Raw genomic sequence first — 26788 nt, forward strand, 5'->3', positions numbered from 1 at the left:
AAACATTTGTAGTAATACAGGCTTTACAAAAGAATAAAAATAAACATATACATCAGTGTTACAGGAATTATGATGTAAGTAAATACATAGAAGATCAGAATAGCTTTTGAAACATCAACTTCACACACAAGCATTAAAACAGAACAGAATAAATAATGTCTAAACATCTTTACAAAGTAAATAACATATTATAAATGCAAATTATATTTGAGGATAACAGTATTCCTCATCATAGTGAATGTAGCTATTAGAAAAATTCTACAACATAAATCTTATCAGATTAACACATAAAGACAGGAAGAACACAAATACACAAGGGTACACAAACACATAGCAGAATAACACAGGAGGAAAGGACAGGATTTGTTTTCAGTGTAACATTTGGTACTACAGTCCAACCCAAAACTTCATTCCATAGATCTTTCGTCTTATTTCAACATTTGTTTCCACCAAAAAAATCCTATCCAAGCACGATTTCTGTATTTATATGTTCACATATTTCCTACCTCATTATTTACTATCCATTATTTTACCTCATCATTTATTTCCAAGAAAATCCTACTTAAACCTGTTGTCCCTAAACCCAAAATCTTGTTCATATTCTCTTTCAAAATCTTTTTTTGGCCAAACCATTTTTTATAGCTTCTCAATGCATTTCATCCAATTCATCACAACTCGTTCTCATATATAGCCTACCCCATTTTAAGCTAACTTAAATCTACTGAGCTCAGATATATATACTAAGGGACGGGGCAATGCAGCAGTACAAAACAATTAATACAAACAGCAATGACAAAAAAATGCCAATTGGCAAAGCAAGCAGCAGTATATATAAATTAGCAAAGCAACTGCAATATTACAACTAGTGTAAGGCAATGTGCACCAAACAAGAAAAATAAATCCGTAATAAAACTGGCTTAACAGAGTAATACAAAGTCATATTCAGTAACACTATGCCTGGCAAACAGCAGCAGCAGATGCTCTAAATACCTAAACATGACAAAGCTCAAGCAGAAAAAATATTACAGTAAAGATGGCCATGTCTAATACCTATGTCACATCTTAACACTAGAGACATGCATTGCCTTGACTTACTCTAGCAGACAAGTTACCAAACCGTTAAAAAATTATTTTTGCAATTCCTGTGAAGGGAAATGTCTATTTGTGCTCTCTTTTCTGTGAAAGTACATCATAAAATTATTCTTTACTGGGTCTGTAGACAGAACATAGTGATATTAGTACATCTATTAAATTTTATTTTAACCAATGCTGCAGTGCAGCTAGAAACTAGATATTAAACAAAATGAGCAATCTCTCAACTACAAAGACAATAGATGTAAAATGTTTCTCATCATTTCATTAGACATTTTAGTGAATATCATAAATTATGAGCTCCCCGGTGTAATCATATGTTTTCAAGTTTGAGCGTGTCGTATTTGCGGTGCTTTCTACAAAGAAATGTCAATAGCGAGGATAATGGCCTCCATTTTTCTCCACCTGTGCCTCTGAAAGGCACACACTAATGGCTTTTTTTCCAGGCGACAGTCGTGCAGCTGGGTGCCCACGACGCATTACGTGAAGGTGGTCACTTAACTTTCTTACCGAAATATTTACAACACCAGTTTGCACTACAGTGACAGTCTCATATAAATATTTAACAGGTCGAGAATTAGCATTGCAAATCTGTAGAAACAAAAACCTATAAATATAACAGTGTCCAAAAAATATTTGTCAGCATTGTGATACATTCACGCATTTACACACATTTCATAACTCTTAAAGTACGATTCTTGGTTTCCAACATCCTTTTTCACAAGTCAGAGTCCCTACTCACTACTCATTATTCCTTACCTTATTACACATATACATATTCGTCGACACTTCTTCAATATTTCATCATAACAGATACGTAGCATAATCAAATTCCTCATATAGCATCAGCTTATTGATCATAAACATACCTCAACAGCATAATACACATCGTCGTCGTAATAATAACATCATAACACCTCAGTCAAATCTCAAAAACGTCGTAGCTTTCTGCAATAATTTCAAAAGCTAAAAAAATTGTCTGCTCATTTCAATAGTGTCATCTATCTCAAACATACTTTAAAAACCGTGCTCTTCGAGCCGCCAGCAGTGGTGGATGTGGAGAGTGAGATGGCGGAGTTGTGAGAGTGGATGATATGGACAGAGACAGTAAATTTGTAAGACTGGATGTCATGAACTGATATATATATAATATGACTTTTGAACAATATTAAGGTAAATACATAGTTTTTTCTCTATCAAAATTTTTCATTTGCGAACTATGCCCATCAGTAGTTAGTGCCTTCAGTAGTTTGAATCTTTTATTTAGCTGGCAGTAGTGGTGCTCGCTGTACTGCAGTAGTTTGAGTAACGAAGATTTTTGTGAGGTAAGTGATTTGTGAAACGTATAGGTTAATTTAGTCAGGGCCATTCTCTTGTAGAGATTATTGAAAGTCACACTGTGTTGCGCTAAAAAAATATTGTGTGTCAGTTTAAGCACAGTCATTGATAATTTTTCTAAGGGGACATTTCATATGGGTCGCCATATGAAACGTCCCCTTAGAAAAATTATTGAATTACTGTGCTGATAAATCTCTTACATTATTTGATTTTCAAGCAGCTGAGCAAAACTGAACGTACTCAGACATTTCGCTCTTTACCTATTCTGATCAACACTAAACTGACACACGATATTTTTTTAGCGCAACGCAATCTGACTTTCAATAATCCCTACAAGAGAATGGCCCTGACTAAATTAACCTATACGTTTCACAAATCACTTACCTCACAAAAATCTTCGTTACTCAAACTACTGCAATACAGCGAGCGCCACTACCGCCAGCTAAATAAAAGATTCAAACTACTGAAGGTACTAACTACTGATAGGCATAGTTAGCAAATGAAAGATTTTGATAGAGAAAAAACAATGTATTTACCTTAATATTGTTCAAAAGTCATATTATATATATATATATCAGTTCATGACATCCAGTCATACAAATTTACTGTCTCTGTCCAGATCATCCGCTCTCACAACTCCGCCATCTCACTCCCCACATCCACCACTGCTGGCGGCTCACCTCCAATTCCCCAACACTACAATATCCAACAACAATGCAAACGAGCCACAGACTGCACACAGCACAGCCAGTGATTTTCATACAGAGCGTTACGTGGCGTTACCAATAAAAGAACCTATACAGCCTACTTACAACAGCTCACGCATCCCAGTTGCTGACAAGAATAATATACAGAAGAATGGAAAAGAAAATTGAGGATGCTTTAGATGACGATCAGTTTGGCTTTAGGAAAGGTAAAAGCACAAGAGAGGCAATTCTGACGTTGCGGTTAATAATGGAAGCAAGACTAAAGAAAAATCAAGTTCATAGGATTTGTCGACCTGGAAAAAGCGTTCGACAATGTAAAATGGTAGAAGATGTTCGAAATTCTGAGATAAATAGGGGTAAGCTATGGCGAGAGACGGGTGAGTGGACTACCAAAAACGAAGTGCTCGTATTAAAGAGGGTGTAAGACAAGGATGTAGCCTTTCACCCCTACGTTGAATCTGTGCATTGAGTAAGCAATGATGAAAATAAAAGAATGGTTCAGGAGTGGAATTAAAATTCAAGGTGAAAGGATATCAGTGACACGATTCGCTGACGACATTGCTATCCTGAGCGAAAGTGAAGAAGAGTTACATGATCAGCTGAATGGAATTAACAGTCTAATGCATACAGAGTATGGACTGAGAGTAAAACGAAGGAAGACGAAGGTAAGGAGCAGTAGTAGAAATGAGAACAGCGAGAAACTTAATATCAGGATCGATGGTCACGAAGAAGATGAAGTTAAGGAATTCCGCTACCTAGGCAGCAAAATAACCAGTGACGGACGAAGCAAGGAGGACAGCAAAAGCAGACCAACAATGGCAAATATGGCATTCCTGGCCAAGAGAAGTCTACTTATATAAAATATACGCCTTAATTTGAAGATGAAATTTCTGAGAATGTACGTCTGGAGTACAGCATTGTATGGCGATAAAACATGGACTGTGGGAAAACCGGAACAGAAAAGAATCAAAGCGTTTGAAATGTGGTGCTACAGACGACTGTTGAAAATTGGTGGACTGAAGGAATGAGGAGGTTTTGTGCAGAATCGGAGAGGAAAGGAATATGTGGAAAACACTGATAAGGAGAAGGGACAGGATGACAGGACATCTGTTAAGGCATGAGAGAATGACTTCCATGGTACTAAATGGAGCTGTAGAGGGAAAAAAACTGTGAAGGAAGACAGAGACTGGAATACATCCAGCAAATAATTGAGGACGCAGGTTGCAAGTGCTACTCTGAGATGAATTGGTTAGCGCAGGAGAGGAATTCGTGGCTAGCTGCATCAAACCAGTCCAAAGAGTGATGACCCAAGAAAGGAAAAAAATTAGTCTACGATTGGTAAGACAGCTCTGCTATGCACGCGTGTAAATGAGAGGAATGCTGTTTGTTTTAGTCGTCAGCTGTTTACGGGCAGGAAAGTCTGTCTTTCAGTAATATTTGTCCACAATGGAGGAACTTTCCGTCTTGCCTTACTCATCTCCCCATGATTTGCTGGTTCCGCCTGTGGACTCACGAACGTGGCCAATAAGTTGATTTCAATAAGTATGGCCAGTCCACCCCTCTGTAAACCGACGACGACATTATTGCACTTGGCCTCCCGTGACCGTTGTCTGAAACACGCGATTACGTTATTGAGCCGTGTTGCGGCTCGCAATGGTGCCGTTGGTAGGTTGGCATCGTGTAATAAGGATAGCGGCGTCTCAGTTTCTTCTCGTGTTTACTGGCGCCACTACTTTTGCCAGCATTGTCTGTCCGCAAGTGGCAGCAGCAGCGGTTATCGATATCTAGTACCCTAGTACTATCTTTAGAAGGGTGTCAAGGGTTTTTCAGATCGGGGTGTGTCGGGTAGTTCGGTTGGGACGGAGCCGCAGTGAGATCCGGCAGCGCGTGGGCACGCCGGGACCGCTGGCGACATGCAGGCATTGCCGGATCGCGGGGTTGTAATCGCGAGGGCGACGACCTCGTTCTCCACCGGACCCAGGACGTTTAAGTTGAGTGAACATTAAGCCAGTAGTGAAACCTCCACTATTTAGAGATCACGCCGTTTGTTCATATGTTGCTGCTCGCAGGGTCGCTGAGACGAAGATCAATGAGTGGAGTGTTTGGAGTTGACGAAATTAATTAGCTATCCTCCATCTTTTTTTATTAATGATTGAACTCATTGTGTTTATTGATGGAGTTCAACCAGCGGCATTTTTCTGCCTAGTGGCCGCTAACGCAGTTACCTGCCCGGAGCTTAGTGTATTTTCGTTAGTGTATTTTCCTCGCCTTGCCGCTGCAGTACAGAAAGGCGTGTAGTTCGACAGCCTCCTTGACTGTGGTTCGGATATTTGTTTCTTTTGGACTACTTTGGTCATAGTGGGTCCTTTTGCTTCTGGGTGTTCTAAACACCGGATTCTGAAAACGCAGTGCTGTCCGCCAGTTCCGCCTTGCCTGGGTTATCCCATCATTGTGTTGGTTATCAGACGTTAGGTAGATGTTGCAAGAGTGTTGGCCTGTGTTTAAACTGTCACTACTTTGAGTTGCCATCTGGTTAAGTGAATACAACTCTTGGCTGCCTGTCTCATTGTTTACGAAGTTGAGCGACTTTTCCCAGCCCGTATCTCGTGGTCGTGCGGTAGCGTTCTCGCTTCCCACGCCCGGGTTCCCGGGTTCGATTCCCGGCGGGGTCAGGGATTTTCTCTGCCTCGTGATGGCTGGGTGTTGTGTGCTGTCCTTAGGTTAGTTAGGTTTAAGTAGTTCTAAGTTCTAGGGGACTGATGACCATAGATGTTAAGTCCCATAGTGCTGAGAGCCATTTGACTTTTCCCAGGTCGATCCTTGGAGCACTGCCTGAGCGCCATTTCTCTCTTGATTTGGTCAGATTGTGATGATTGTCAATAAGGCCTTTAGCAGTGAATGGAATTTCTGTTAAGAATTTTTAATTAGATATTGTCTCTTAATAGGGAAAATTTGATGATTATTCTTTTTTATAATATTTTAATATCTCTTGGAAAAGTTTAATTCGTTTTTAAGAATTTGATATCCAGGCCTTCAGCCGGCAATTTTTTTTTTTAGTTATTGCTATTGGGGCCGTCAGCCAACAAATAAGTTGAATTTCTGGTCAATAAGGCCTTCAGCGTGAGTGCAACTTGCTTAAGAAATTTTCTATTGGACATTGTGTCTTAACAGTCAAATTTGATAATTGTTCCTTATTGTCAACCTTATTTGCAATTGTTTTCAAATAAAGTGTACGTGATTTAGAAAAAAGACTGAGCAACCAACGGTAATTGAGTACAGCCCCGTCCACACTGAATCCTGCCTTTCCCTAAGTACCGGCCGGCCGCGGTGGTCTAGCGGTTCTAGGCGCGCAGTCCGGAACCGCGCGACTGCTACGGTCGCAGGTTCGAATCCTGCCTCGGGCATGGATGTGTGTGATGTCCTTAGGTTAGTTAGGTTTAAGTAGTTCTAAGTTCTAGGAAACTGATGACCACAGATGTTAAGTCCCATAGTGCTCAGAGCCATTTGAACCATTTGAACCCTAAGTACCGCGTTTCTGTTGTAGTAAACAAGTACAGAGAAGGCTTGGGAAAACGCTTCGCACTGTGAATGCTTTCAAGGCAGTTGTGTTTATATTATTAAGTGTTTCAGAGGGTTCTCGTGAAATAACAAAATTTTGTTTATTTATTTTGAATTTGCTTTCGACATCCAGACTACAGAAAATAAGTTTTAAATTAAACAAAAAGTAGCAAGGCACACAAATAAACAGTATTACAATATAAACATGGAATTTTGTAGCCAGCCTTTCGCGTCATCTGTACGTACTCGTATGTGGATGTCGTTAAGACACCCGTCAGGAACACCATACACATCAAACTTAAAACAGGTGCATGGTCTATTCCCTTCCGCAGTCAGTGGTACTTTGTTTCTCCTGCTCATCCGCATTAACTTTATTTTCCACATCTAGAGCTAGCTGCCATTCATCACGCCGACTAGAAATCATCTTTTATCCTCCTACATTCAACGACGACACCGTACCGTTCACCACAGCATTATGAGCAAACAACCGCAGATTGCTGCCCAACCTGTCCGCCAAATCATTTATGTTTAGAGACAAAAACAGCGATCCTCTCACAGTTGCCTGGGGCACCCCTGTCTCTGCTGGGCATTCGCCGTCGAGGACAACATACTGGGTTCTATTATTTAAGAAGTCTTCGAGCCACTCACATGTCTCTGAAACTATTCCATATGCTCGTATTTTCTTTAACAGCCTGCAGTGGGGCACCGTGTAAATCACTTTCTGGAATCTGTCTGTTGCCCTTTCTCCATAGTGCGCAGCGTATAGTGCGACAGAAGGGCTAGCTGAGTTTTGCACTGGCAATGTTTTCTAAAATTCTGCTGATTCGTGGACATAAGCTTCTCAGTCTCAAGCAAATTTATTATATTCGAACTATTCTGCAACAGATCGATGTTAGGGATATTGGTCGCTAATTTTGTTAGTCCGTTGTTTTGCCTTTCTTATACACAGGTGTCACCTGCGCTTTTTTTCCAGTCGCTTGGGACTTTGTGCTGGGCAAGAGATTCACGATAAATGCAAGCTAAGTGATGGTCCAATGCCGCAGAGAACTCTCTGAAACCACGAACTGGGATTCTGTCCGGACCTGGAGACTTATTTGTTTGCAACTCCTTCAGTTGTTTCTCTGTGACAAGGATAGTTATTACTATGTCGTCCATATGGGAGTCTGTTCGATGGTTAAACGACGGTATGCTTGTACGATTCTCCTGTGTGAACGATTTCTTGAACTTGAAATTTAAAATTTGGGCTTTCGTTTCGTCATCTTCAACTGCCACACCAGAGTATTAAACAACTGACTGAAGGGATCCTTAGACCCACTTAGCTATTTTACATAGGAACAGAATTTTGTCGGGTTCGCCGCCGGATCTTTAGCCAAGGTATGACGGTGGCAGCTGTTGTACGCTTCGAGCATAGATCTTTTCATAGACGCACGAACTCTACGCGTTCTCTTTTGAACCCAGAGTGCGACGGCCTCTGCTTCTTCATCAGTTCCCGAGTCTCATTATTGAACCATGGTGGGTTTTTTCCGTCCTTAATAAACTTACTAGGCACATAATTCTTTAGACCACGATTTACAATCTCCTTAAACTTTGCCCACAATTCCTCTAAGTCCATCTTACTGGAACTAAGTGATGTGAATTCACTGTCTAAGTGAGATGCGAACAACTGCTTGCCTACTCTTTTTAGCAGAGAAATACTCTCATAGCCTTCTTGACTCATTTAATAACTTTCGTAATCGTAATTTCTATAGTGAAATTATGAGCGGTAATCCCCGTTACTATACTGACGTAGCTTCAAGGTCTAAGATATTTCCATTGCGTATGGGCTGGCGAACTAGCTGCTTGAGACAGTTTTCAGAAAACCCGTTCAAAAGTACTTCTCATGACTGTCTGTCTGTACCCCCTGCAATGAATACATAGACATCACAGTCTCTACTCAGTAGGTTAAAGTTATACATAATCTGGGTATTTATGTACAAGTGACCATAGACATTCTTTGAATAACTCTAGAACTGTCACAGCAGAATCGGGTGGCCGATAAAAACATCCGATAATCAAATTTGGTTTCACCTAGACATGCCATGGGCGACCAGATAACTTCGCTGTCCCTCTCAAGTTCGAACTCAATAGAGATAATATTCATGTTAGCTGCAATGAACCCTCCCCTTTCTGTGGCCTCTAATCTGTCTTTCCGATACATGTTCCATGACTCGCTAACTACCTCAGAGTTTTCCACTTCTACTTTCAGCCAGCTCTTGGTCCCGAAAACAATTTGGGTAGTAAATTCGGAAACATTGCTACGAACACTTCGAGAATTTACTGATGAAATTTTGACAAAGTGTCTTTACTCTGAACACGGTCTGGCTTCCCTTGCTGCTCATCGGCTGGCGAGTGTTCATCAGAGTATCTTAAACTACCGCCTAGCCTTAAGAAACCCTCATGTGTATTCCTCAAGTAATCTGCTACCCGAGTAGCTGCTTCCTTTGTGTAGAGCGCCCCTGACCTATCAAGGGGAGTCCTACAAATAACCAGCCGATAATGCAGGTCTAGAACTCTGCAGCCAAGAACTTCACAGAGTCGACGAAACCTTTCATAGGCTGCGACATCATCGCGGAAAAACACAGTGACCCGTATATGTAATAAGTTTCCTTTAATTTACGTCTATGGTCACAATCTTTCCTGTTTAACAGATTTCCGGTTTCGGTCTTTAATGACCATCATCAGATCTGTCTCATAAAAACAAATAGTTGACTATGCCACTACGGCTGCAGTGCATTAGGACTTTGTTTTTATGAGACAGATCTGATGATGGTCATTAAAGACCGAAACCGGTAATCTGTTAAACAGAAAATATTGTGACCATAGACGTAAATTAAAGGAAACTCGACGGAACCTTTGTTTGAGACTCTCCACTCGGCTCCAAACCAAAGGACTCCGATCAGCTCTGGGAACAATGCTGCAAATTGCGAGCTCTGCTTGCACCCGCGCGTGAGGCCAGCAGTCTTCACCACTCCCGCCAGCCGCCTGTATGAACTGAGGATAACCTCAGAACCCATGCGACTGGTATTTAGGACTTCTCTCATGTCTAATTGCTTTGCCCATGACATTTAGACTTAGTTTTTTCCTAGCTTTAGATGCATAAGTATACTTGCGGTTTTTGTTGGGTTGATGGTTAGATGCCGCTCACTGCAGTATTTTGCAAGCCTTAAGTAATGGATGGTGACAGCTTTCCCGCGGCCCAACCTGTGAGTAGAGTGTGTAATGGATTAAGCGAGATGACTCATCAAGAACGAAGAAAGACGGCTCGAAACAAATGTCACTCAAATGCGACGGCCGAAACCCTTGCTGCCTCCCGGCCTATCCAGACGTACAGTGAGAATATTACGATAAAAAGCCACGAGAAGCCGATCGAAGTGCAGTAACCCCCAGGTGCAATAAAATTGTGGTCGACTAACACCTTGCTGGTATTTTCTCCACAGCCGATCAGAATGCAAGCCCAGTGAGAAACAAACTGAAAAGTATCCGTATTAAGGGTAGTCCTCTTCCAACGAATGAGAAATAGGTGATTTTCGTGACTTTTTCAATTAAAATAAAAAGTAATTCGAAGTCTGATGATACAGCTTTATTCCTTACAGCTTTGTCTTTAACAAATCATTTTTGTGTCCACATCGGATGCTCCCTGTAACAAACTTAACTAGATGGGAGGACCCCTTGCAGACGGAGCATTGGTCAACGGCGGGAATTCACATTTCTCTCATATTGGACCAACAAGAAAACAATATTTTATAAACATTTTCAATACTTTTCTATCAGCATGCATAGGATAACTGAAAAACATTAAGTTCTAACACATGAAAAAATGTAATTCTTTCGCCCAAAAAGCCGTGCACCGAACATAGACTATTGAAGACATCGCAAAATGGTTACGTAATTTAATTTAGAACTCTGGCATCAAATTCCAGTCAAAATCGAATTACCGTTCTCAAGTTATGTTTACCGTTTAAATGGTGCAGCATGTTCGAAATCCTGAGGAAAATATGGGTAAGCTACAGAGAAAGAAAGGGAATACATAATAACCACAAGAACCAAGAGGGAACAATAAGAATGGAAGACCACGAACGAAGTCCTCAGATCAAAACGGATGTAAGACGAGATTCTGTCTTTCGCCCTTCCTGTTTAATCTGTACCTAGAAGTAGCAAGTACGGAAATAAAAGAAAGGCTCAAGAGTGGAATTAAAATTCAAGGTGAAAGATGTCAGTGATAAGATTCGTTGTTAGCTTTGCTGTCCTCAGTGAGAGTGAAGAAGAATTACAGGATATGCTGAATGGAATGAACAGTCTAATGAGTACAGAAAACTGATTGTGAGTAAATCTAACAAAGACGAAAGCGATGAGAAGTAGCAGAAATGAGAACAGCGAGAAACTTAATGCCATAATTGGTGACCACGAAATAGATGAAGCTAAGGTATTCTGCAGCTTAGACAGAAAAATAGCCCATGATAGATGAAGCAAAGGGGACATAAAAAGGAGACTAGCACTGACAAAATGGCATTCCTGTGTAAGAGAAGTCTGCTGGTATCAATTATAAGTCTTAATTTGAGGAAGAAGTATCTGACAATGAACATCTGAAGCACAGCATTGTATAACAGTGAGACAAGGACTGCGGGAAAACTAAAACAGAATAGAAGCAATTGAAGTGTGGTGCTACAGAAGAATGTTCTACATTAGGTGGACTGATAAGGTAAGGAATTAGAAGGGTCTCCGCAGAATCTGTGAGGAAAGGAATATATGAAAACAGGACCGGATGATAGAACATCTGTTAAGGCACCAGGAAATAAGTCCAATCGTACTAGAGAGAGCTGTCGATGGTAAAAGCTATAGAGGAAGACAGAGACTGCGATATATCCATCAAATAATTCAGGACGTAGGTTGCAAATGCTGCACAGATATGAAGAGGTTAGCACAGGAGAGGAATTCGTGGCAGGCCGCATCAAACCACACAGAAGAGTTATGATTCAAAAAATTAAATGCCAGACACTGCACCAGGTCCAGCGTAATTTTGTTACATTTTTTGTAGGTAACATGAAGTTTAATTGTTAAGAAATATTTTCTGAAGTACTCGTGTGCAGTGTAGCCTTGTATGGGGGTGAAACATGGATTATAAACATTTCACACACTAAGAGAATAGCTCTTGAAATGTGGTGCTTCAGTAGAATGATAAAAGATTATACAGGTAAATCGGCTTGTTAATGAGGAGACACTGAATCTGCTTAAGGAGACAAGATATTTATGGCGCTTCTTGACTAAAGCACAGGACTGGTTGGTAGGACACATCCTGAACCACGAAGGAATCGACAATTTAGGAATGGACGGAAGTGTATGGGCTAAATAATTTAGTGGGAGACCATGGCATGAGTGCAAATTACAGGTTCAAGTGGATATGGGTTGCAGTAGTTATGCAAAGATAAAGAGTCTTGCGCAGAGTAGACTAGAGTAGAGTGCTGCATCAAACCAATCTTTGAGCTGAAGACAACAACAGCAAATTATCAATACTATTATATATGAAGGCAAGACATCGTTTAAAGATCTTACCAAAAATTTCGAAAAGTTATTGAGTGATTTATTTGAAATTTCTACACAATGCACTAATAAACACTTGGATGGACACAGGCTATATATATAGATATATAGATATATATATATATCGACTTCAACCAAATTTGCAACATTTATAACCTAGCTCCAAAAGGAATGGAGATAAAGGCAAAAACGTGTTTTTCCTGTGCATCAGGCTGTCCTTCATAACATTGTGTGAGAACAGTTTCAGCCTGCCAAATCAACCTGCTTTACAGGATAAACGTAAAGGGAAAGAAACAATTTTCCAGGCTCTGACGTGTACACTGTCCTGCATGCAGGTGTGTTGTGTTTTTGTAGTATTGGACAGCCTTATTAACCAGTTTTGCATGGTGGCATGTATCTCAGCAGTAAATAAATGATTTTCAAGCCCCTGAAATGTAGCCCACCCTGTGTGACAGGCATGTTGTGGAAGCAGTATCAGACTGCTTTATTGAACTGCGTTGTAGGGGCTACAGATGCTGAAGAGTACGGCTGTGGACATTTGGAGATGGATAGAAAAGGTGATGGACAGGGAGAGGAGAGGAGTCAGATATGCTTGTGGAAGGTGAAAGCTGTAGATGGTAGTGGACAGGTAAAGGAAGAGGAGTGGGAGGTGGATATAGTCAGAGGGAGGGGGCAGGAAGATATGGTCAGAGAGTGGGGATGGAGGAACTGGACAAAGAGAGAGGGAGAATGAGTTAAAGAGACAGGAAAAGTGGGTAGTAGGAGACAGAGGTGTACAGACAGAGGGAGGAAGAGGTGAAAAAATAGACGAGAAGGAAGAGGAGGATGTAGTATGTCCAACATATAGGGTGAACATTAATAAAACTGACAACTGCTGGACGATTCCCTGACAAATGGAGGAAAACAGGTCCTATGAACATGTGTCTGGAACTGGACTATTGCCACGGTAGATGGCGCTGAGGAATAAAAGTTCCTCTGACCACATGACATTTATTTCTGGGTGTTCCAGGTTGTAGAGTAGCAGCCATTGTGATTTAGGATGCAAATAATCGTACGTTGGCTTACACCATGTTAGAGGGGGGGAGGCCGGGGGGGGGGTTTGCCTGGAGCTCATAATAGGGTTCGTTTCAACGTCCTGTAGAATCAGGTCCTCCAATCTGCTGTAGGCACGGTCTGCTGACTCCCTGCATGTTCGTCCCTCTGAAAGAACCCATGATCACATAAACGCCCAAACAGAGCTTCACATAAACGCCCAAAAAGGGCTTGAAATGTTGTGTCATGTTGTTGGTGTCTTGAGCACACTTATTGTGCTACAGGCATGCTGCCTGTCGACCATTCCCAGTTGCTTGGCTGTACACAAACACCATATGGGCTTGCATCCGTCTTGAATACCGGACAATACTGCTGCTTACAGTACGAAGGGTCAATCACACAGCCTGCAATACACAAGGAACAGACGGCATGTGGTCAAAATGGCTCTGAGCACTATGGGAACTTCTGAGGTCATCAGTCCCCTAGAACTTGGAACTACTTAAACTTAACTAACCTAAGGATATCACACACATCCATGCCCAAGGCAGGAGTCGAACCTGCGACCGTAGCGGTCGCGCGGTTCCAGACTGTAGCGCCTTGAACCGCTGGCCACTCCGGCCGGCGCATGTGGTCAGAGAAACAATCATTATTCAGCATCGTCACCGTGGCTATTATACATTTCTGGAGACATGTTCATAAGATCTTTTTTCCTCCATGTCCAGTCAGGAAGACGTCCCAGCAGTTTGTCGATTTTGTTAGTGTTCATCCTGCACGTGTCTAATGCATAAGCAGGTGAAACTGCAGGAAAAATGCTTCTCGGAAAGTTCTTGACCAATTTACACCAAATTTTTTACACGTTACACAAATAAACATGCTGACTAACAAAGGCTACATATTTTTGTAAGTAAGAATGTACTGTTTTTCTGTTAAACGGACTGTGAGAAAGAAAATGCTGTGCTTTGAAAATGTATCGTTTCCTTTCCTTGCTCACAAGCAGTTTTAAAGATGCTAGCACGGGATTTAAACGAGTAGACAAACCGTACGTCCGATTCTAATATTGTCCAGCTTAAAATAAGTTGTGAAGATAATCATTGTATCCAGTTTAGCATATAAGCACATTGGTGGCTGTAAGCTAAAATAATTAAAATGTTTCTGCCATATACTTTGTTTCTCCTTCTATAAGTTTTAACAAAAGCTGTATGCACAACACTGTGTCGTTATGTTCGCTTCCTCGCAGTCAGTATTAACAGACAACAGGAAAGATGTATTTATGACTTATCAGTGATTAGAATACTACTGTGAAACCAGAATCGTCCAAAACTTTTTAATCCTATCCGTTGGCAGATAAAAACTGTGAGAAATACTGTCATTGAAGTAACTACCCTCACAGATCCCATATACCAATGATTCCAACCGATTTGCCTGTTCATTTCAAGCGATTACAGTTTACAATCAAGCTTTTGTTCGCAGTAACGATAAATAAGGCTCAGTGTCAAAGAGAAGTTTACAGAGATAGGGGAGAAAGGAGATTAGAATGTATATCCAATATTCATTCACGTTTAGCAATTGCTAAGCATTGTCTACAAAAATGCTTCGCAATTGCTCAATAGTAAACATGTAAAATGAACAGCGATGCTTTTATGGCGCTTATACTGTCTCTGTAGATAACCCTTCATCCATTACAGCGTTTTGCAGTATACCTGTTAACAGATTTCTTGTGTCGGTAGGTGTCGATATGGTATAGAATCACAAGGTTTACAAAGGCCTAGAAACACTGAATCCACCTACTTACTGCAATCCACTGCTCTTACAAGGGAAGTCTTTTGGATCTAACAAGTATTCGGTGAGCTAAACATATTTAGAAGCTTTACCTAAAACTGTGATTAGGATGGTGAAAGCATTAGACTGTGTCATTGCTGTTTGACCATTATCGGACTTCAAAAATGTACATGAGGTTCCTCAACAAAATGTGCGCAACAATATGCAGAATCACAATAGACACGCGTGGCGAAATCAATATCTGAACAGTCCTCAGAATCACATTCTTGAGCTGCAAAATCAAATGCCACTTCAATCACATTCTTGATTCAGTGACATGTGCGGGAGTATCGTACCCAGCCGCTTTCCAGGAACATTGAAGCACAGAGTGAGTGATACACTGGTTATGAATAACAGAATGTATTTTCGTGATGAAAATTCTATTTCTTAATTTAGTGTCGAAGTCACTGCAGGGAGTCCTCATAGTCTGTCATCCCCTTGCGTATATTTTACATTGCCAGAAGGAATGTACATCCAAAGGATGTACGTTTTGTTGTTTTTCGCGAAATAATCAAGCATTTAGTGTCTTTATGGGCAAATGAGTCATTTACTAGAGCACTGCAAGAATCACGAAGTAATAAACATTTCTCGTTATTGCAACACTGTTAATAGCAACATTCACGAAAAAGGTTTCATTTTTCCCACTTTTAAACAGTCTCCCCAGACGTTAGTTCGTTAATAAATTCACTTTGATCAATGTTCCAAATGCAATCTCGCTGTATCTGGAAACTTGCAGTTTTCTGGTTTACGTTGTCGACGTAACAGGCCCCAGACTGGCGAATATCTTTATTTTCTTATACATCTCTGGCTGTCATGAAAGCAGTGATGTGTCTGCAGCACATTGCCTATCTTTCTTGAGACGTGGTATGCAGGCTGCAGAAGAATTAAACTTTGTGTGCCCAGTTTCTCTTGTTTTTTGTGTTGCCCAAAATTTCAGGTACCAGAAATGGATACATTTGCCTTCAGTCCTTGCTACGTCAGATTGGGATAGAAGGTGTTTTACGTACAGTTCCTCAATTGCCTTGTTTCGTTGAAATCGATGTTCATTACATCTTTTATTCTCCACGTAATGAAATAATACTTCGACGTTAGATGTCCTTTTTATAGCTGTATGTCTCCTGACCAACGATCCGTAGGTCGTGGCTTTACATGAAAATATAGCAAAATCATCAGAAATACGTTTTAGACGTTCTTCTGAAAAGTTTGTTAAAATACCAACTATACTGGATTTCTTTTATGGTGAAGGTTCATAGTCACCAGAATTGTTAGTTTCTCTTTAAGGAGTATTGTTTCCGCCATTTCCACTGGGGTTATAATCTCTAACACTATTAATCCATTATCGTCTATAAAACGTTTTCTTCATATACTATCATATCCAAGGTAGCTTCAGTTGAGCAGTAAAATGAATATTCATGTTTATGAACAATCAGATCCACCAAAACCGTTGCGAAAGAGTCATCATCTCGTCCTATACCGTCTTCCGTTGAATAACGCCTTCTTAACCTGAATACCACAGTATTTAAAAGGTTCCAAACGTTAACGGTTTCGTTCGTCCTTGCTGTATATGTATGACAATATTGACACACGTATGTTAAACAACTGCTTGGTGAAGTAACTGATTTATTGGCGTGTTAACCCTCCGTCCTTGAATACTGCAAGCTGTGTTGAGTACAAACTAAGAGCAACACAATCACACACCGTTCCAGGCGTATATTAGAAACTTGAAATGGGTCTGTGTACAAATTTTTAAATACAAATTCCTGTTCGAGGCGAGAGTCGTCCCTTGTTAGGGGTATATCAATTGCTCTCATGCAGTCGCGAACTGCCGTAAGGATTCACCGGCGCTTCTGCGTGTTGGCAGGTCTGAGCGGCGACAAGTTCCGCTTCGATCCGAACGGGGACGGCCCGGCGCGCTACAACATCATCCACTTCAAGCAGCTGCGGCCCGGACACTTCAAGTGGGTGCGCGTCGGCGAGTACAAGGAGGGAGAGCTGCGACTCAACATGTCAGGTGAGCCAGCCGAGCAGCGTCGAGAAGTAGTCGTTCAATACCTGTATTCTCATTTCCGTCCAGATTGCATCTTCAGTTTATATATCCCTTCAACTCAGGCGATAGCCGCCGCAAAGGCCTCCCGTGGTACGGAATCGTTCACGCGAGCGAGCTCAGCTGCAACGTACCAGTTAGCAGGTGCAAGGCACGAGAAAATACTCAACGAATCAAAGAGTATATTCCCCGCCCATCTGTTTGATTGGGCTGTAGACCGGCAAAGGTGAAACTAAAAATACACGAGAAATTAATCTGCGCTAGTAACGAATTGAGATGCGAAATAAAAGCCTGCAAATGCTATCAACTGATTACCACAATAAACAACTTTGCACCTTATGGAACATTACATTACTAGTTCTGTCATTATGCACAATATAAAAAAGCAATCACACTGAAAAACCTTCGTTCATTCCTGGTCATATTTGTTAAGTAAGGGGCACCTAGTCATGGGAGACGGTGTAGCAAGGAAGGTTTATAAATGGAATAGGGTTTCACAAATTACTAAAATTTTATTCGGATTTAAAAAACCACGTGGGGTCTTTCTCCAACGTAACTCTTGAGAAACAAAATTAACATGCAAAAATGAAGCGAACTGCGGGGGAATTTGATTGACATTGTTAGGAAGAGTGAAAGAAGAACAGATCACAATTCCTCAATCTGCGCAACGTACATTTTCAAACAACCAAGAGAAATAACCCAGTGAACTCCACCTTCAAGAAACGCACACAACCAGATGAATGCGAGCTGCTTAGAGGACGGTCTCTGAGATATGAAACTAAAATACGAAAGTAACACCTGATGCTATAGCAAAAAAGCGGCACATACAAGGGGCATCAGGAAGCAAGAACACAACATTGTTAAAAATCGAAAAATGAATATATTGTAACGAAACGTACTTGATACGTGCCAAAATACGTTGCTCTTTCTTCTCCACATCATCGCCGCTGAGACCAGTCCACTATTGAAGCCTGGGTACCAGATTTTGTATATCCTGATCGTGTACAGTTCATTCCACCTCATGAAGCCACTTTGTCACAGTCTCCATGGACCCCTCGTAGTTCGAAAAGCGCTGTTCACAAAAGAACTCCCTCATTTTAGCGAAAAGTTTGCGTAAAAATGGTAATCCGAGGGTGGCAGATCAAGGTAGTACAGTAGCTGAGTCACAATGTCCCATCCAAATGACCAGATCAGATCTTGACTTACAGGATCTGGCGTTGTCAAGGAAGAGTGATACACCACGAGTCAGCACTCCCCTTATTCGTCTTTGATTCTCTTTCTCAACTTCTGTAGGATCTTACGGTGTGCAGCAGGTTTGATGGTGATCCCTTTGGCCATGAAATCGACTAGCAAGAGCCCTTTCCGGTCCCAAAATGCGGACGCCATAATTTCCTTCTCTGAAGGATGGAGAATGGGTATGGTGCCACTGCAGAGAGACCTTTTTTTTACGCAGAAGTATAGTGGCACACCACATTTTGTCCCCAGTCACAAATGAGTCTACAAAGAACTCTTCCTCAGTTTGAAAGCGTTTATGAAATTCGCATGCACCCGACGCTGAGTCAACATTTTTGAACCCGCTGTGCACACAGTTTCTTAAACCCGTCTTTCTGACATGATTTCACCCAGGAGACTTCGTGAAACTTGCGGGAAACTTTATTTCAGGGAGTCAAGAATCACACGACTATCATCGCGAACTTTTTCTTCGAACTGCAGTACAAGCTCGTCTTAAATGACAAACGCCCGCCCCCGTCTTTCTTCGTCGTACGTGTCGGTACGGCCGTTGTTAAGCAATGTAACCCACTTCATAACATTTTGACCATTCATTATCTCGGATCCGTAGGTTTCCACACGCTGACGTTGGATACTGGCCGCCGATTCTATAATAAAGTGAGGAAGCGAATGGCTGAACGGATTCCACACCTGCTGTAGGTTGAGCAAACAGAGGGCCCGCTGGATGTCGTGTTATGCTACTGTGACCACATTTTGTAACTAACTGAGGCGCTCGATGGCTTCCTTCGACCGTTACGAACCCCTCTACACTACACAGGAGCCAACACCGAAAAAAATTCCCTATGTCATACACAGCCCTTGTATTCTTACGTTTTGTGTATCTTCGAACAGCACAGTCAGCACGGGGCGACAGCCAGGTAGCGAATGATAGCAGCACGGAACGACACCCAGGAAACGAAAGATACGAATACTACGAATACCAGTAAGCCCACACTCCGTTGGAGGGAAGGCAGGAATTCTGGTTGCCAGTGCGACGATCATAAATGTGCCTCGAAGCATGAGAACAAAGGGGAACGCAGCAATAGTTTTCCTGACGTGGCATGCAGTCACGCATAAACAGTTTACTAGGATGCTATCGAGTTTGAATAGTCTTTCTCTATTGGAGGACGTAGCAAGCACAGTCTCTAGAAGGAGAGGCAATGCACAGGTTTGACCGAAAAGAAATACTGTTGAGATGGAGCAACATTTCTCATGTTTCATTGGAACCGAGAGGCAGGATTCTTTTTGATATCCATGCTGAATAGGTACTTACTACATCTCCAAAGAGCACTTGAGGGCTAAGGCAGAGCTGCTTCTGCGTATCAGCAATTAACTTCTGGAAACCTCAACTTCAGAATGCGCCGAGCAGTCCTCGGGAACCACTGTAGACTACGGCCCAACTCAGCTTTATCTGTCACAACTGCACAGTATACACTAGATGTCTCGTAATCCACAACTTCACGTGAAAACCTTTCGGCCACCATTCGACAGCCCGCATTGCCCACTTTTTCTGCGAAAATAAAGTGCGACTGAACTGGTAAAGTATCACGAAGCAATTTCTACCAGCCATGTCACACGAGTTTCTGTTGATCCTTACATTTAAACTCATATACTATTACAGATTATTACTTTTTTCATGAAATATGTAATTAATTTTACGCGATAAAGACAAGCACATGTTAATACATCTGCGTTCTGGAAAGTAACATTCAGCCACGCTAAACAATAAAAAATGTTTTTCCATCTTATGTGAATCCTGATTGAGCAGCTATTTTTCCTGCGCTGTTATTAGTATTCAGTTTTATTTGATCTATGTCATTAGTAGGCTGTTGTACGATCTATTGTCGGTATAATTTTCTTTTCATTGTTTCAATAAAGGAATGTTTACATATTACTTCGCTCAAAACAAAATGGCAGAGGATGAAGAAATAAAACAAGGGATGAACTAAAACTTTCACTAACTCTGGGTTTCCAGGCACGTGTTTTATCACAACCTCACCGGGTCTTACATTTTGTAAAACTATTATCTTTCCTATTTTTGTTTTATTTCTTACATCATATGACTAGCGAGGTAGTGAGAGCATGCTTTCCTTGGTCTGTCATAGCAGCGGAAAGGTCTCCTTGGTCCGTCACATGACGGAACTCTTGCTCAAAGAATTAGCTCTACGCACACATGACACATACATCATAAGATAAAGAATGAAAGTGCTTATTGCTGTCAAGACGACTCCATCCATGTCGAAAACGTAACAAATGATACATTTCTGTTTCTGATAATGGTGGCGAACCAGGCAGAGAAAGCATTTTATATGCTAGAATTTGCCTGTTGCCAGTCGGTATTGAGTGTGCACAAAGCTTTATATGCCAAGTTTTATCGGATGTGTCAGGGAGGACAGTGGGATATGTGAGGGACATCTACCCCTCGAGTGAACGCAATCTGAACATCCCTCGGCAACAATGCGGAAAATCCATCGATTAAGAATGAAGCCATACAAACTGCAGTTCCTGTAAGCCAAAAGCCATAATGACATATTACACCATCTGTAGTTCTGCACTGATACGCAGAACTATTTTGAAATTGAGGATTTCACAAGCAAATTAATGTTCAGTGACGAAGCCACATTTCATCTTTTTGGAAACGTCTACCGATACAACACATGCACAAGGGGGACGCAGAACCCACAAGCAACTGTCGAATACGTCTGCGATTCCAAGAAAGTTAACATACCCTGTATCGTGTCCAAGAACACAGTCTGTCCACCCGTCTTCTTCATTGAGAGAACAGTCGATGGTGTAACCCATCTCGACATACTGCACTTTTGGCTCATGCCACAACCTCAAACTGTTAGCAGGGATTTACTCTTTCACGAAAAGTGGCACCCCTCCACATTTGCACAGTTGTGTACTAGATTTCCTGAATGAGACGCTGCCACATCGTTAGGTAGGCCGTGTTGCGGCGGCTGACCTAGAACTACCGAGTGGCCACTTCGGTCTTCAGACCTGACGTCCTGCGAATTTTTCTTGTGGTATTACATTAAGGGTGGTGCTTGCGTTCCACCTTTACCAAAGAACCTCGAAAACTTGCGACACAGCACTGCAACAGCTGTTTTTATCGTAACTTCTGATATGACGGGCTATGTGTGGGCAGACTTGATTAGATGTGTGCCGTTTGACGAAGGTGGTAATATGGAACATCTATAAACATCTTAAAAACATTCATAGCTTGTCTTACACATACAGTATCATTTGTTACACTGTTCTTGGCCATTTATCTGGACCGATTTTTTTAGACGTTTCATGGACTTTATACAAAGGCTATTTTTCTCAACGCCCGATCCTTCGCGAAAGTTTTGTACAGATTTGTTGTGCAGTGTCCCTACCTTGCCCGTGTATCGCGTAACGTCTCACTTTTCAGTTCCGAACGCACAGTGAGCATGTACATATGCCTAGAAAGTAGTGTCTCCCACCAAGAGTGTTGTCCTGCTGCTGAGGCGGTTCGTCTGACTTCACGCAGCCCGCATAATGTAACTGTCATGCATTTCCTTCCTCATGTCATTTCTCGGCCGCTTACTGCAGGCGCAACCAAGGTACTCTAGCATTTTCAGTGGGAAGTTTTTGGCCGCCAACTATACAGCCCGGACTTTGCTCCCTCCGATTTTCTGGCTACGAGGGCAGCATTTTGGAACAGACAACAAGCTACAGAACAATATAGAGAACTGGCGGAGATAACAGACAGTTGCCTTCTATGACGAGGGTATTGGAAAGTTGGTACGACGCTACGAAAAATGTTCCAATAGCGACTATGAAGAGAAGAAGCTGGAAGTTATAGCTAAATGTTGCAAATGAAACGCTTTTAATTTTAATAATTGCCAACCAATGCTGGACTATCGCAATAAAGTCATGAGATGTTCCGTTGACTGTTATTAGAACATGTTACGCGTTTCGGGATTACACCCACCTTCAGACATCTGTTACAAAAAAGTACAAGACATAAGTGAACAGCACACTCAATACGTCTCAACGTTACACAAAATGAGATCTGGTCATATGAGTTACATACCACAAAGTTCAACTCCTTCCTAACCAACCAGGCGTACAGCCTTGACAACTGAAAGAAAGTGTCGAAAACATACGACCGCGGCACAAGCAGTCTCGAAGCAGAGCGTATACTGACGCTAAACAAGTCAACTAGCAGCGAAGCGCCCTCGGTAGGGGGCGCTGCATGGTCATGTGCTCCATGCGTTCACATGTAATTTAATGGTGAATATATTATTATACTGAAACGCGTAACATGTTCCAATAAGAGTCAATTGAACGTCTCATGGCTTTATTGCGATTGTACAGCATTGATTGCCAATTATTAACATAAGAATGATCGCAGGACTCAGACGGAATTTTATGTCCTGTATATCGCTTCTAATTCTCGTTGTGTTTTCCATTTCGCGACCTACCGGTGGTTGAAAAAGAATACCCCTCACACTAACCATGTGTTACATCTGCTCCAACAAAGTACAGTTGTATTCCCTGATAACCGGAGTTTTTCTGCCGCTTCAGAGATCCAGTTCAAGCTGGGACACCCGCAGCCGCCGGAGTCGGTGTGCTCGCTGCCGTGCGAGAGCGGCCAGGCCAAGAAGTACGTGGAGGGCGAGAGCTGCTGCTGGCACTGCTTCAACTGCACGCAGTACCAGGTGAGTGGCAGGGACTCCGTCTGGTCGACCCACCCGCGTTCTCCACAAGGCTGCTCACACTGATAGCTGCAGTGCTCCGTTTTCCACCCGGAATCAGTGAGTTATGTTATTGCTTTTACTTATTCTGTAATAGCTGGTAGTATTCAAGCACTTCGACTGTACTTTAGACAACATAGCAGAGAGTTTCAAAAGACAACGTGCTCATCACTGAGTCTCCAACATTCAGCTCATATAAGTAAAACACTAAGACCAATAACAACACATTTTTGGGGATCATAAAATAAAATAAGACATATTCGACCATGGGTCCATGGTTGCTTTAAGTTCGTGCACTTTAAAGTTTCGTGATGATTTGTATTATTTACTTAATGTTGAAACTTAAGTCTACGAAAAGTCTCTTTGAACTTTGACTATAAATTTAATCCAATGCTTATACGTTTAGCTCTGCTATCGCTTGAAGCAATAGCTATCTAGCAGCAATGAGTTATTTCTTTAAAAATTCTTAACGTTACCATAAACTTAATAACTGAGAATTACGCTCTAATTTTGGGACGTATGCTGTGATAATAAACAAAGCTAATATTCTCTATCCACCTGTTCAAAAAATGGTTCAAATGGCTCTGAGCACTATGGGACTTAACTTCTGAGGTCATCAGTCCCCTAGAACATAGAACTACTTAAACCTTACTAACCTAAGGACATCAAACACATCCATGTCCGAGGCAGTATTCGAGCCTGCGACCGTTGCGGTCGCGCGGTTCCGGACTGTAGCGCCTAGAACCGCTCGGCCACTCCGGCCGGCTCCACCTGTTCCCTGTGCTTCTTCTGGGAATGTAGCATCGTAATTAGCTAGTGTGCCCAAGGAACCACTGCACATGCGCAGCTGTTGAGTGACACATAACGTCATTCCAGTGGTCACACTCTCTTCCCTCATTTGGGTTGGGTTGTTTTGGGGCAGGAGAACAGACAGCGAGGTCATCGGTCTCATCGGATTAGGGAAGGACGGGGAAGGAAGTCGGCCGTGCCCTTTCAAAGGAACCATCCCGGCATTTGCCTGGAGCGATTTAGGGAAATCACGGAAAACCTAAATCAGGATGGCCAGACGCGGGATTGAACCGTCGTCCTCCCGAATGCGAGTCCAGTGTCTAACCACTGCGCCACCTCGCTCGGTTTCCCTCATTTCCAAAGATATTACTTGAATCTGAACATCTATGATCACCAACCTCTAGCTGTCACATCAATGAGGTACTAAATACTTATAACTATGCACCTTAATTAAAATTGAAAAAACAGTGCCAAATAAATCTTGTTTCATTGCCTTTCGTTTGCAAGTTAAGACCAAAGTTATATTTCTTTTCATGAATGAATATTTCAATCACTTCCAGCACCTAGAGTTTCCCCCCTTTCTTTTCCATGTGCATCTTTTCTAATGCTTCTTTTATTCTCTATAAGTAATGACCTAATTCCTATGCCGGCCAGGTTGGTCGAGCGGCTCTAGGCGCTTCAGTCCGGAACCGCGCTGCTGCTGCGGTCGCAGGTTCGAATCCTGCCTCGAGCGTGGATGTGTGTGATGTCCTTAGGTTAGTTAGGTTTAAGTAGTTCTAAGTTCTGGGGGACTGATGACCTCAGATGTTAAGTCCCATAGTACTCAGAGCCATTTGAACCTCACCTAATTCCTACATAACGTTGTCTTCTGCTGACATGACATCGCATAAGTGCGTGCGATCTTTAAACGATAGACTAAGCATGACCTTAAGAGTTCTTCAGGTTGCTTACGTACAAGAATTCCCTTGGTATAGGTACTAAACTGCCTGACAAAACTAAGTGACCTGTCCTGAAGGAGATTAGGAAATGAAATGAAACTTCAAGACTGAGAGATAGTTGATGTTATTGCCGTGATTACAAAATCGGGAGTCAAACTTACGGCAGCCCACTTATCAGTATGACGTTGCACCCCCTCTGGCCTGGATGCATGCATTAATTCGGTTGGAAAGGGTGTCATCCTCTCCTAAAGCTAGCTGGCCGACAACTGTTGCAACTTATCCGTCATGTCCTGGTTACAGGCTTTGGGACGAATTTGAGGTCCGGGTTGTTCACATATGTATTTTGTAAGAGACCTATTTCGGGTATCTTGCAGGCCACAGGAGTACCACAACATCACGCAGAGTGTTCAAAGAGATTTCGAGATTGTAGCAGGTCGTCGTAAACTTCCTTCCACGATATTTCGGCTGGAAAACTGCCAGTCATCTTCAGGTGAGCCGAACAAGGAACAGTCCAGCCGAAATATCGTGGAATGGCCGGCCGGAGTGGCCGAGCAGTTGTAGGCGCTACAGTCTGGAACCGCGCGACCGCTACGTCGCAGGTTCGAATCCTGCCTCGGGCATGGATGTGTGTGATGTCCTTAGGTTAGTTAGGTTTAAGTAGTTCTAAGGTCTAGGGGCCTGATGACCTCAGAAGTTAAGTCCCATAGTGGTCAGAGCCATTTGAACCATATTGTGGAATGAAGTTTACGAGGACCGGCTGCTATCTCGAAATCTCTTTGAACAGTTGATTCGCCAGGAAAATTTTAAAGTTTACGTCACGCAGAATGTTCATAGACACTCTTGCCACTTGTGGATGAACATTATCATGTTGGAAACTGGCACCACAACAATAACATCGCTTGAGTTGTAACACACAAGGATGCAGGATGTCGCTGACGCACCGTTGTACCATCAGAATATTCTCATTCACTACCAGCCACGACCTGAAGTCAACCCGACGGCTTCGTATTTCATGACTCCAGGAGGACCACCACTCTGCCTTTGAATAACATTGGAAGAATGGGACTTACACCGTCCCCGCTCCCTCCCCCCCCCCCCCACCCCTCTCCCCACCCCCACAGGCCCAGATCATCGGCATACTAGCCGACAATGATGATTCTTCGAGGCAGTACAGAACTGCGATTCATAGCTCAATACAATGCGACGCTATTCATCCGCAATTAAGTGCATTCACATTACGTACCACTCCAAACGCAGCCGTCTGTGTTGTCGTGCTAACGGTGGCCTACGCATTCCTTAGTCCAATTGCTGTTAGTCTCCAACCAATGGTGCGGTATGACACACAATGTCCCAGGGACTCCATCACTTGTTTTCAGATGACGGACGCAGATGCTAAGGGTTTACTTTGGGTTTGGTGGACAATACGGCGATCTTCCCTTGTGGCCGTCAGAAGTGGTCGCCCGAAACCATGACAACGAGTATGCCTGCCCTCACATTACCATGTCGTCCAATATCGGGCCACTATCAAATCTTGATGAATATTTTAAGGTTTTCAATGGCATTAGCCGTACTTGGCACTCAAAAGAATTAATGGTGACATGAAAATTTCTGCCCGACCGTGACTCGGACCCGGACCTCCCACATAGAATGAGCGGTCGCCTCAACGGCCTCGGTTATCTGAGCACACTTCCCATCCGACCCAAATTCCTAATCTGTTACATTTGAATGCTTCATAAATCTGGATATTGCACGATTCGAGAAGCCGGTGAAATAGAGACGCACGAAGTCTGCTCATAATGCTGTCTCACACTTGTAAGCAGCGTCTCCGTATCCTTCACAGTGATCATTCAACACGTGGCGCTGTTCACTCCTCTGATATACCCGACCAGCCCTGCTAACAAC

General features: G+C 42.4%; 1 protein-coding gene across 1 annotated transcript in view; it reads left to right on the plus strand.

Annotated features, from left to right (window-relative positions):
- LOC124789384 (metabotropic glutamate receptor 4-like) overlaps nt 1-26788 on the plus strand; it is an 876620-nt gene that overhangs the window by 715779 nt on the left and 134053 nt on the right. Inside the window, exons 7-8 of the mRNA XM_047256716.1 lie at nt 16984-17133; nt 22990-23123. Of these exons, the coding sequence (XP_047112672.1) occupies nt 16984-17133; nt 22990-23123 (284 nt within the window). The remainder of the gene's footprint in view (nt 1-16983; nt 17134-22989; nt 23124-26788) is intronic.

This window comes from Schistocerca piceifrons, chromosome 3, assembly GCF_021461385.2.
Source record: "Schistocerca piceifrons isolate TAMUIC-IGC-003096 chromosome 3, iqSchPice1.1, whole genome shotgun sequence".
Classification (NCBI taxonomy): domain Eukaryota; kingdom Metazoa; phylum Arthropoda; class Insecta; order Orthoptera; family Acrididae; genus Schistocerca; species Schistocerca piceifrons.